The 13,389-nt window shown below is 44.4% G+C and overlaps 1 protein-coding gene across 1 annotated transcript in view; it reads right to left on the reverse strand.

Moving 5' to 3' along the window:
- The window catches only part of LOC119739059, a 108,050-nt gene extending 102,036 nt beyond the window's left edge, over nucleotides 1-6,014 (reverse strand). Inside the window, exon 1 of the mRNA XM_038213894.1 lies at nucleotides 5,952-6,014. Within this exon, the coding sequence (XP_038069822.1) occupies nucleotides 5,952-6,014 (63 nt within the window). The remainder of the gene's footprint in view (nucleotides 1-5,951) is intronic.
- Nucleotides 6,015-13,389: the final 7,375 nt, after the last annotated feature.

Below are 13,389 nucleotides of genomic sequence, written 5' to 3' on the forward strand. Positions count from 1 at the left end.
GGTTTCAACCGGAAGGAAGGGTCACATGATTTGCACATAATATAAAAAAATTAAGACCCTGGATTATTCTATCGATTCCCGCAAACGTTAAGTTCAGGTCTCTCACAGTTGATTTTATATTGATTTTCAAAGATCTATTAATCTTTAACGTGACCTATGATGACGTCATCGTGACGTCACGTCAATTTTCAACTATAACACATCCCGGTCTAGGCACCTGCCAACTTTCAACCCCATTGGACCTGTAGTCTAGGAGATATGGGCCTTCAAAATATGTTTATTTTATATGACGTCATATGTCACGTGATGACGTCATCATGACGTCAAGTTAATTTTCATCTAAAAGACATCCCGGTCTAGGTACTTACCAACTTTCAACCCAATCGGACCTGTAGTTCTGGAGATATAATATAGCCCAATCTGTCAGATTTAGCCGAATTCTGCTAGAAAATGGTCACAATAGGCAAATCGCATATAATGTGACGTCACGTGACTTGTAATGACGTCATGATGACGTCAATGTTCGGCACACAACTTCAGATGCTGGTCTAAGTGTGTGCCGAGTATAAAGGCAATCGGATTGATTTTATTGCCCAAAGTGCCGGGGACAAAAAAACGTGTACAAATGCAATGGGCAAATGACTGAAAAAGAAAACTAAAAAAAAAACTAGACTTATGTTTGTGGACAAACACAGGGCTGTTTCGGTAACTTTTTGTGACATGTGACATGTAAAGTTTCAAGTATATGTTCCATCAAGCAAGAAACTGTTCAATTGAGCACTACGTTCTGTTTATAATAAATGGTGGCATATAATATGTGATTCCATTCTCATAGGGCTGTGAATTATGACATCACATTTTTCACGTGATGACGTCATGATGACGTCACATAAAGTTTCATCTATAACTATAATATTATGGTAAAGAAGAACTTAGCCAGAGCATACATCATTGAAAGCAAGTTCACATCTTTCACCAATTTTAAATTACAAGGCACTTCCGGTTTTAACCAGAAGAAAGGGTCACGTGATTTTGCACATATTTAAAAAATGAAGACCCTCGATAATTCTATCAATTCCCGCAAAAATCATGTTCAGGTCTCTCACGGTTGATTTTATATTGATTTTTAAAGATTAAATCTATTAATCTTTAACGAGACGTCACCTAACCCATGATGACGTCATCATGACGTCACTTCAATTTTCATCTATAACACATCCCGGTCTAGGTACATACCAACTTTCAATCCAATCGAACCAGTGGTTCTGTAGATATTGGCCTTCAAAATATGCACGTTTAGTATGACGTCACATGTCACGTGATGATATCATCATGACGTCACTTCAATTTTCATCTATAACACATTCCGGTTTAAATACATACCCAGTTTCAACCCAATCAGACCTGTAGTTCTGTAGATATTGGCCTTGAAAATATGCACATTTGATATGACGTCACATGTCACGTGATGACTAAATCATGACGTCACTTAAATTCTCATCTAAAACACATCCCAGTTTACATGTAGGTGCATACCAAGTTTCAACCCAATCAGACCTCTGGTTCTGTAGATATTGGCCTTCAAAATATGCAATTTTTAATATGACGTCACATGTCACGTGACGACGTCACATCACGTGATGACGTCATCGTAACGTCACTTAAATTTTCATCTATAACACATCCCGGTTTATGTACATACCAAGTTTCAACCCAATCGGACCTGTAGTCATGGAGATATAGGCCTTCAAAATATGCACCTATATTGTGACGTCACATGTCACGTGATGACGTCATCGTGACGTCACTTCAATTTTCATCTATAACACATCCCGGTGTAGGTCCATACCAACTTTCAACCTAATCCGACCTGTACTTCTGGAGATATAGCCCAATCTGTCAGATCTAGCCGAATTCTGCTAGAAAATGGTCACAACAGCAAAATCGCATATAATGTGACGTCACGTGACTCATGATGACGTCATGATGATGTCAATGTTCGGCGCACAACTTCAGATGCTGGTCTTAAGTGTGTGCCAAGTATAAAGTCAATCGGATTGATTTTAGTGCCCAAAGTGCCGGTAACAAAAAAACGTGTACAAATGCTATGGGCAAAACGACTGAAAAAGAAAAAGAAACTAGAGCTGTATGTCTGTTTGCAAACAGAACACAGGGCTTTTTCGCATTTTACAAATATTTGTTTCGTTTGTCCTTTTGCAGTCGCTTTTCAGAGTGCTTCATGCAGTTAAAGGTTGTTCAAAACGCTTAGAATAATTCCTAAAGTATAATTTTATCAAATGATGTCACTTACCTTGCAATGACGTCATCCTTAAGACCCTTCTCAATGCACATTTTGTCATTGTGATTTTGGTTTGAACCAATTAAGTTTAATGTCAATCCGATGAAAGAAAGTGTGCAATTTGTGGAAGCAGAATAAAATTATAAATATCTAAAAATTATAAAAACCAAACGATGACGTCATCGTGACGTCACTTTAAACTTTGTATACTAGTACCATTATTTACCTACCCACTAAGTTTCATGACAGTCAGACCTTTCCTTATATGTATTTTGAGAAATCGCATTTTTATGACGTCATAATGATGTCAGATATTTTGTTCAAAATGTTGTGCAAATACCTTTTACCTATTACAGACCAAATACACAAAGAATTTTGAATTTTGCATGTTACGTTCATGAGATATGGCTAAAAGGTCAAAAACTTCAAATATTCATATAAAATCTCCGGATGACGTCATCATGGCTTCACCTAATTGTTTTTTTACCTATAACACATCCCGGTCTAGCCACATACCAAGTTTCAACCCAATCAGAATTACAGTTCTATAGATATAGGACTTCATAATATGCACGTAAATTTTCAAAAATCAATAAAAAAATTAGGTGATGACGTCATCATGACGTCATAGTCTTGGCATAATTTTTGTATGAGGGTCTTACTTGGCTGTAACATTGATGACGATTCCAGATTGCCAAGTTATAGAAATGGTGGCTTGAAAACGTGTACAAAGTCAATGGGCTAACACGTGTACAAAGTTAACGGGCTAAACAAAATCCTACTGCAGAAAAATTGCACCTTTAAATTTGTAATTTGCTTTTGAACTGAAACATTTTCATGAAATATTACTTGATATTCTGACCCTTAGGAATATGTTCAATCGAATGACAGCGCGAAAAAAATACGATTTCTCTTTCTTTCTCAAAGTAATTCTCGGCTAAAGTTCAGAACTACTCAGTAAGATATCAGTGTTGTATAAGAAAAGACTTGTGGAAAATCCCACTGCAGAAAAACTGTACCTTAAACATAGGGCTTTTCGGAATGATGATTTTTTATTATACGTCCCTGACTTTGCGCATGCATGAACATAAAATCTGTCAAAGTTAGCCAAAAATCGGCTAAAACGGTCACTGTGATGTGGACAGGATTTGACCTCGGCAACACGTGCTCTACAGGCTGACTGACATACGATGAATGTGCGTAACGTACGTGTATGTACATATAGACATTCTGTGCATGTTTTAGAGCAAAAGTATTGTCAACCTGAAGTTTTAAGCGTGCGCAAGGCATGTCTGAGTTCGCTTATTGCCTCAAAGCTTTGAAATGTTTTAGACCTACCCTTCAATTGACAATTAAAGTAAAAACTAACATAAAAACTGCCATGGTTGATTTTTCAGGAATTTTCAAATGAAAAAGGGTCTTTTTATTATAACTTCCGGTCTGATGACGTCATTCGCCTAAAACTTCGCACACGTCTTAAGTGGGTCAAGGTCATTATATACACCAGTATTTAGGCGATTCCGACAAACTTCGCCACAGACATCTATTCAAAATACATTTTTGCAAATTTTCAACCAGTTGCTAGAGGGCGCTCGAAGATTGCATGACGTCATTGGTAGATGATTTGAAGAATACTTTTAGCCAAGAGACTAACACCGTTAAAAGCAAGTTCATATCTATTACCATTTTCAAATAATAAGCCACTTCCGGTTTTGGCCTTTTTCGACCGGAAGCAAGGGTCACGTGATTTCACGCATACTGAAAGAAATAAAGACCTCAGCCTACTCTACCATTTGCTGGCAACAGAATGCTGCGGACGCGTATGGTTGATTTCTTATGCATTTTTAAATATTAAAAGTGTCACAATTTAATTGCCTATAAATAAACACCCGATGACGTCATCATGACGTCACCATTACACAATGTTGTTTGAATTAGGGTCTTTGCTTGGACAAATAGTGGTGTAAATGAATTACTGGCAAAGAGTCAAAAATGCCCTTTGAAATTCGACAATTTTTTTCTTAATTTTTGTGTACAAAGTCTATGGGAAAAATTAAATATTCAAAAATCTATAATAAATTAGTCGATGACGTCACCATGACGTCAATCTTCGGGACACATCTTTGCTATAGGGACTATGCTTATGCCAACTTTCAATGATGTCCGAGAAAGATTATTGCCAAAAGTGCTGCACAGCAAAATCGTGTACAAAGTCTATGGGATTTTGGGCGACAAAAAGAAAAAAAACTAGAGGTCTATGTCTGTTTGCAACAGAACATAGGGCTTTTCCGCATTATGATTTTTTTTTATCAATAATATGCCCTGAATATTGTAACGTGCGTCGCCTAGTCGGTCCCTTGCCTCTCTGGCCCAGTCCCGATGGAGTTGAAGCACCTGCGGTTGGAGGCCACAGCACCAAGTGACGAACAGCACTCCCAAATCTGCTCCACCAGGGGAAAGCGCTAACTCAACTTGTGTTTGGGATTTAGGGGATTGGGTGGATTAACCTGTGGTTTTGGGTGGATTAGCCTGTGGTTTGGGAGGTTGACCGGTGGCTCTGAGTGGCTGACCGGTGGCTCAGGGTGGCTTAAGTGGCTCAAGTGGCTCAAGTGGCTCGAGTGGCTCTAGTGGCTCGAGTGGCTCGAGTGGCTCAAGTGGGGGAGACTTACACCCTAATTAGTGACAATTAGACAATAAAACAGAGACAGGAGACTTCTTTGACTTCTTTGGTCCCACCAGGCGAAGAAGTGAGATTTATTCTCTCGAACTGTGCCTTTTATAGGCCAACATGGTCATATACATTCACATACAATAAATGCCCCTCACTACTAAAGTACACAGGGTGCCTCAACCAATGAAAATGCAGTATTGCTCAGTAGATGACTTAAGCCACGCCCACTAACAGCGCTGGCGAATTAAATGCTGATGTTCTAGTATGAGTGACTGGGCACTAAAGAAAAGTCACTACACAGTTCATGTTAATGTATAAAACGTATAGTTGATGATTCATCACATGACCTCCCCCCAGAGTTTGCAGTCCCTGAAACTGTTAAGTCTTAATTTATTAAAGTTTCCACACAACAAACATTTGAAAACTTAAGATTTTGAATCAGAGCCACAGCCTTCATTCAGTATTCTTATATAAAATTTACAATCTTCGCAGCTGACAAAGTGGGTTTAATAAATCTCATAAGCAGCAATATTTGTGCACACAAACCTAGTTTAACAATCATCTTAGAACAACTCTAAAATCGAATGATTTTTCCTTTTTATCAACACATGGCTTTATATGAAATAGATGACTTTATATAAAATAGATGAGCAACACTTTCAAAATACCTCTATAAAAGTCTTCTTAGTACATGTACATGTATAACAAAATAAAGTGGTTCATATCTTACTCTTTAAAGATAACTCGGTCCTCAATGTTTTAACTTTTAACATCAACTGTAAAACGTTTAAAAACTTAACTAAACTTTAAAACTTTGAATTTCAAAACTCTTTTAACTTTTATAAATACTTGACAACTTTTGTGTAACTTTATACATGAGCTTGACTTAATTCTCTTATCTCTCTAGAAATAAAAGTCCTGCTTGGCCTCCTTCTGGTTGAACAGGACCCCTCGGCGGAAAACTCTTGTGATGGTGGTTACTTCGATATGATCTGTCGCCATCTCCTCCGCCGGGTCGTCACTTTCCGTCGACGAGCTTACCATCTCGGCGTAAAGCTGCCGCAGTAGCTTCAACGACTTTCCCCCAGTCTTGGGGTGGCTAGTAGCAGTGGAGGTTGAGGTGGAACTTGCGGTGGCTGTGGTGGCTGAAGTGGAACTAGCGGTGGCTGTGGTGGCCGGCAGTTAAAAGTTGCCGCAACGATGACCATTTTAGCTGATTTTTCTGCTAAATCCCTTTCTTTCTTGTATGGGCTAAACTTCGTAATCCTGTAGCCTAGCGGGACGTCGTCGCTGGCATTTTGGGTACCGCCCGACAAAGAGTTGGGTATTTGATGCTGTTTCTTGCTCCTCGTCTGGAATTAGGCCCGTTGTGATATCTTCACTGCCGTTTCCTTGGACGGAAATTCGTTCCCCTCCCACCGATTCTTGTTCTGTCGATCGTTCAACAGAGGGCTCGAGGTGAAGTGGGCATTCCCCCATGTTGTCTGTGGTTTCTCCAAGTGGACTATCTTCCGCCAAGTGAACACCATCTTCATCAGTTGGTGGAAGTTCCTGCTCATCCTCTGTCTCCGGCTCCACAGGAACGCTATCTCTCCCCTCGGTTCGCCATTTTCTTCTCTCTGGGCCCGTGTAGATCTTCAGTTTGTCATAATGCACAACCTTCGGCTTTGATCTTGGTTTCTCCTGTATCCGGAAGGTCACATCTGATAACCTCTTCAGGACTAGATACAGGCCAATCCATTTGAACTGCAGCTTGGGAGACAATCCTTTCTTGCGTGCAGTGTTGTGCAGCCATACAAACATTCCAGCTTGTATCTTGCTACACGAAACATGGCGATCATAGTTGCGCTTTTGCCTCCGAAGATTTACTTTCATTTTGCTCCGAGCTCTTTGATGTGCCTCACTCATTTTCTGTCGGAGATTTTTGGCATAGTCAGTCGACATGTGGTCATCACTGTCGTTTGGTAGATCGGTAAGCGCGTGTAGTGGTAGTGCTATCTCCCGCCCCATAAGCATGGTGCAAGGTGACTCTCCGGTGCTTTCTTGAGCCGTACTTCGGTATGCCATCATCGAGTATGCCAACTGGACATCCCAATCCTTCTGGTCTGGCTTTACGAACGGCCCAACCAGATTCACCAAGCTTCGGTTGAATCTTTCAATGAATCCGTCGGACTTAGGGTTCCACGGGCAAGTTCGCGTCTGGTCGATCCCCAGCAATCTGCAAACTTCTTTGAATATGGCAGACTGGAAGTTTGTGCCTTGGTCACTGTGGAGTTCTTTTGGACAGCCATATCTGCAAATAAATTGCTCCACCAGAGTTTCTGCTATGGTCGGTGTCTTCTGGTCTGGCAGTGCGTACGCCTCAATCCACTTCGTAAATGGATCTCCCACAACTAGTACATACGCATTGCCTCGGTCGCTCCTGGGCAGGGGGCCCATAACATCCAGAGCGATTCTCTCCATCGGTGCGCCAACCGTGTATTGTTGAAGGGGAGCTCGGGGTTTCTTGCCCGGTGATTTCCTCCTTGCACACACTGTGCATTGTCGAACCTTGGAACGCACATCGGCCGATACTCCTGCCCAGTAGTACCTTTGTCGGACCTTGTGTAGGGTTTTGCGCACTCCTTGGTGACATGCCGTTTTACTATCATGGAGTTCATCCAGGACACTTTCCCGCAGGCATGACGGCAAAATTACTTGCAACTTACATTGCCTTCCGTCATCTGTCTCAAAGCGTCGGCATAGAGCTCCCTGTTGCATCTTCAGCTGTTGCCACTGGGCCCAATATGTTTTGGTTGCTGCTGACTCAGTGGAGAGAGATTCCCACTCTGGTCTGTCCCCTCCATTCTCCTTAGCTCTGACAATAGGTCCAATCGTAAGATCACCCAACTGTTTCTCCCTCAGTTCCTTCAGCGTCCATTTTGGTGAGAGACTTATCATTCTAGTCCCACGATCTGCATGCACCCCTGTCGTCGGTACGTTTTGTTGGCCATGACCTTCCCCTTTTGTCTCCTCCTGTTTTCCCTCGTTCCGAGGATCGCCAATTGCCGAATCTTCTGGGCAATTAATTCTAGGCATCTCCACCTGGTCCTTTTCGTTCTGCTCTATACCTCTTCCGCACTGCTTGCATGGCATGCGGGAGAGTGCATCTGCATTCTGGTGGACTTGACCTGGCCGATGTTGGATCGTGAAGTCGTACTCACTCAAGATCTCCATCCATCTAGCCAGTTGTCCTTCTGGGTCACGGAAGTTTAGCAACCATCTCAAGGCTCCATGATCGGTTCTGATTACAAAGTGTCGACCATACAGGTAATGCCTGAAGTGCTTGACAAATGTCACAACGGCCAGGAGTTCTCGCCTCGTGACGCAGTAATTCCTTTCTGGCTTTGACATCGTGCGGCAACGACTTTCTCCACACCATCATGTTTTTGGGATAGCACAGCTCCCAGGCCTGTGCTACTGGCATCCGTGTCTAGTACAAACTCTCCTCCCTCTTCGGGGTAGACTAGTATGGGTGCTGATGTCAACTGTGTCTTCAGAGTGCGAAAAGCAACCTCGCAGTCCTCTGTCCACAGGAACATCCGGTTCTTTTCCATAAGTCGGTGCAATGGTTGGGCAATCTTGGCAAACCCTTGAATGAAACGTTGGTAGTAAAAAGCCAATCCAATGAAACTCCTTACATCTTTGGTGGAACGAGGTGTTGGCCATTCCTCCACAACTCTCACTTTCTCGGGGTCCGTGGCTACGCCCTCACTGGATATCACATGTCCCAGGTAGGCTACCGATTGTTTGAAGAGGCTACATTTCTTCGGCTTTAGTTTGAGGTTGGCCTGTCTCAGCCTCCGGAAGACTTCCTCAAGTCTCTCTATCTCCTCATCCACCGTCTTGGCGAAGACCACAATGTCATCTAGGTACAGTAGTAGTGTTTCCCACTGAAGCCCGGAGAGAATCCTTTCCATCAGCCTCTCGAATGTAGCCGGGGCGTTACAGAGGCCAAAAGGCATGACCTTCCACTGGTACAGTCCTCCTCTGGTAACGAAAGCTGATTTGGCCTTGGCATCCTCATTTAGTTCCACTTGCCAGTATCCACTGGCCAGATCTAGGGTGCAAAACCATTGTGCCCCTGCTAGCGAATCTAAGCTGTCGTCCACCCTGGGTATCGGGTATGCATCTTTCAGTGTGTGTTCGTTGAGAAACCGGTAGTCCACGCAGAACCGGGTGGATCCATCTTTCTTCTTCACTAAGACGACTGGAGATGCCCATGGGCTATTTGATGGCTCGATTATTCCCTTCTGTAGCATGTCTTGTACCTGCTCGTCCGCCTCAGCCCGTTGCCAGGTAGGGAGACGTCTGGGACGTTGGCGTATAAGGGCCGTATCATCTGTCCTGATCTCGTGATGCACCAGGTCCGTTTTCCCCAGGTCTCCCGTGCCCTTTGAGAAAACGTCTTAATACTCGATGAGTAGCTTCTTCACCTTGTCTCTATCTGGACTCTCCAGTAAGTTCTCAACACTCTGTTGGTACAGATCGGTGAGATGTTCTGGAAGCTCTTGACCAGCCTTGTTCTCTGCTGTTTCTTCCCCTCTTTCCATCATCCTAATCGTAGATCGATCATCTTTCTGAATGTCCTTATCAGCCGTGGATGTGATGGTCCCCAAGACACTACCTCCACTTATCATCACAATTGTAGTACTTGGGTTGAACACTCGAACCGGGTATTTATCTGCAGTGGCATCCACAAGTACCCTCGCTACCATCAGACCTCGTTTTGCCACCTTACTCCTGTCATTTGGCTCGATGATCCCCCATCCATGGAGGTCTTTCTTCTCGTCCAGGACACCAGTGATGATTGCTTCATGCCCGGGTGGTATCCTTGTAGTCCGGTCTGCTCGCACTCGGCAGCTGAAAATGCTCGTCTGATCTTTTCCTTGTAAAGGAATTACATGCTCCCCAATCTTCAATTGCTGATGCCTCAAGTCCAGTACACTGCCAGTGGTCAGAAGGTAATTCATGCCAAGTATTCCTTGGTTTCTGATGGATGCAACCAAGACTTCCACCTGCGCTTTATATGCTCCAATTTGTATCTCCATCTGGGCACTTCCTTTTACTGGGAGTGGTTTCCCATCGGCTTGGCGGATAACTTCATCGACCGGTGTCAGTATAGGTCTGGTTTCTCGATCCATCAGGTTGTACTCTTTTGTGTCTATCAATGTCTCTGACGACCCAGTGTCTATTAGGAATGGCAGTGGATGTGTCCCAATTTCACCCGGCACGAATACCCCATATGAAGCAACTTCACTTGGTAGTGGTACTGGGTGGAGCTGCTTCCTTGGAAGTTCTCCACCATCCTCTACTTTTTCTGGATCTGTATCACAGGTTTGGGGTCTTGTGTTGCCGACCTTCCCACGACCCCCTGGGTTGGTCCGGAGTCGTTTCCCGACGGTGCTCTGTTCTTCAGTTCAGGGCAGTTTCTCTTAAAGTGCCCCGTGTTTCCACAGTGGTAGCAGGCTAGTTTTTGACGCTTCTGTTCGAAGTCGGCTTGTTCAGGGTGCCGTGTGTCATTCTGCATTGCTTGAGTTAGCCCGGCCAACATCTGATGCACCTGCCTCAGTTGCTCCGACTTTGCCCGTGTTTGCCTTTCGAACTCATCCCTTGAGACAATCTCCACTTGTCTTGTGACTCGATTGTTTCTGTCTGGGCGACCACCCTGGTTTCGCTGCCGTTGTCTCTCCGCTTTCAGAAAAGACTCGGTCTCCAGCGCAGCTCTGATCGCCTCATCCAACGTACTAGGGTGTGCTCTGAAGATTCCCGCTCTAATTTCTGCATCGGGTATGGCATCCACCAGATACCCCCGTGCCAGACGCTCTCTGCTATCTCGGGGCAGCTCAGGATACGCCAGCTCTGTGAGTCGACGTATTCCCTGCCCCAGCGCTTGCAAACTTTCGTTTTCTGTCCTTGTTCTGCTCCTAAGCTCGGCTAGGTATGTTTCGGCTTGCTCACCAGGCCCATAACGTCTTTCTAGTCTTGCTGTGAGCTCTGCATAGGTCAGCACTTCTCCTGTAGCCCTGTCTCCCAGCACTTGCTGTGCTTGACTCTTGAGACTCGCTGCCAGGAAGTAAGCTTTGTCCTCTGCTGTCCAGCTATTGATAATTGCACATGACTCAAAATGAGATTTGTAGTCTCTCCATGGCACCACCCCGGCGAATCAATCCGGCACAATATTTGGCTTCCGATGAACTCTGCTGGTTCCTTCTGCTCCTGCAACGGCTGCTCTCTTGGGTGGATCCTGCCCCTTTTGTTCAGGCAGAGTTTTCTTTTCTACTGATCCTTTCTCTCCCGGATCCACTGGTTTCCTCAGGTGCTGCCCTGTGCTCCTGACTTCTTCCACCACCCGCTGTGGTGCTGTACACGTCTGATGTTCAGGCGCCTCTCCAAACTGCTGCTGCAGATTACACCTCGCATCATACGCCAACTGTGGGGTGTTTAAGCAACCTGGCATTTCCCCTGGAGCCTGCATCCTTGGCCGGGCCGAAGGCCATCCAGACTCCACCAGAGCATCGCTCGTTCCAGTAGGTCTCTGCCGTCGAACCTCTGCTGGTTCTACTCCGCCCCAATCAGTCAAACTCCGGTAAACGGGCTGCTCTACCACCCCCGGTCCCCATGTCACTGGTGTTGACATGAATCTTGCCTGAGGAGAGGACTCCGCTGTGCCGACTGTAGGTGTCATCACTTCCCCAACTCTTCCAGTCTGTTGGAAGAGCTTTTGTGCCGTCACTGGCTCCTGCGCCCTGATACCAATACCCGGCATATTCTCGGCGGGTCTTGCCGGTGTCAATATAGGAGACGATGGTGTTACCGCAGAGTGTAGCCTAATGCTTGCTCTGCTGGTCACCCTGGCCGGTGTCGTCTCAAAGTATCCCACACTTTCTTCCAACATCCTGTCTTTACTGTCCATTGTTGCTGTGACTAGTGGTTCTCCACGTCCACCGCTGAATTCCGTTATCCTCAAATCACGTCTTCTGGTAGATCGATTCTGACCACCCTGTGGTTCCTTTGGCTAGCTGTCCCGTCACTCTCAGTGGATCCCACCGCTGCCACCAATGTAACGTGCATTGCCTAGTCGGTCCCTTGCCTCTCTGGCCCAGTCCCGATGGAGTTGAAGCACCTGCGGTTGGAGGCCACAGCACCAAGTGACGAACAGCACTCCCAAATCTGCTCCACCAGGGGAAAGCGCTAACTCAACTTGTGTTTGGGATTTAGGGGATTGGGTGGATTAACCTGTGGTTTTGGGTGGATTAGCCTGTGGTTTGGGAGGTTGACCGGTGGCTCTGGGTGGCTGACCGGTGGCTCAGGGTGGCTAACCAGTGGCTTAAGTGGCTCAAGTGGCTCGAGTGGCTCTAGTGGCTCGAGTGGCTCAAGTGGGGGAGACTTACACCCTAATTAGTGACAATTAGACAATAAAACAGAGACAGGAGACTTCTTTGACTTCTTTGGTCCCACCAGGCGAAGAAGTGAGATTTATTCTCTCGAACTGTGCCTTTTATAGGCCAACATGGTCATATACATTCACATACAATAAATGCCCCTCACTACTAAAGTACACAGGGTGCCTCAACCAAAGAAAATGCAGTATTGCTCAGTAGATGACTTAAGCCACGCCCACTAACAGCGCTGGCGAATTAAATGCTGATGTTCTAGTATGCGTGACTGGGCACTAAAGAAAAGTCACTACACAGTTCATGTTAATGTATAAAACGTATAGTTGATGATTCATCACAATATGCATGAACATAAAATCTGTCAAAGTTAGCCGAAAAATCGGCTAAAACGGTCACTGTGGACAGGATTTGACCTCGGCAATACGATGTATGTGCGTGTGTACAAGGTCTTTGCTTGTCCAGACAAAGAGTGATCTAAATAAATTACTGGCAAAGAGTCGAAAACGCACTTTTAAAATCGACAATTATTTTAAATTTTTGATGACGTCATCGTGACGTCATTTCGAACTTTGCATACTAGTATGATTAACTACCTACCCACCAAGTTTCATGACAATTGGACCTTTCCTTATATGAGTTTTGAAAAATCGCATTTTGATGACGTCATGATGACGTCACACATTTTTCAAGTTTTGTGCGAATAGCTATTACATAACAGACCAAATGCAAAAAAGAATTTTGCATTTTGCATGTTGTGTTCGGGAGATATGGCTAAAAGGTCCAAAAAAATTAATATTCATATAAAATCTCAGGATGACGTCATCATGAGGTCACCTCATTTTTAATCTATAACACTTCCTGGTATAGCCACATACCAAGTTTCAACCCAATCGGACTTACATTTCTGTAGATATAACACTTCACAATATGTACGTAAATTTTCAAAAATCAATACAAAAATTAGGTGATGACGTCATCGT

This window comes from Patiria miniata, unplaced genomic scaffold (assembly GCF_015706575.1).
Source record: "Patiria miniata isolate m_02_andy unplaced genomic scaffold, ASM1570657v1 HiC_scaffold_30, whole genome shotgun sequence".
Classification (NCBI taxonomy): Eukaryota; Metazoa; Echinodermata; class Asteroidea; order Valvatida; family Asterinidae; genus Patiria; species Patiria miniata.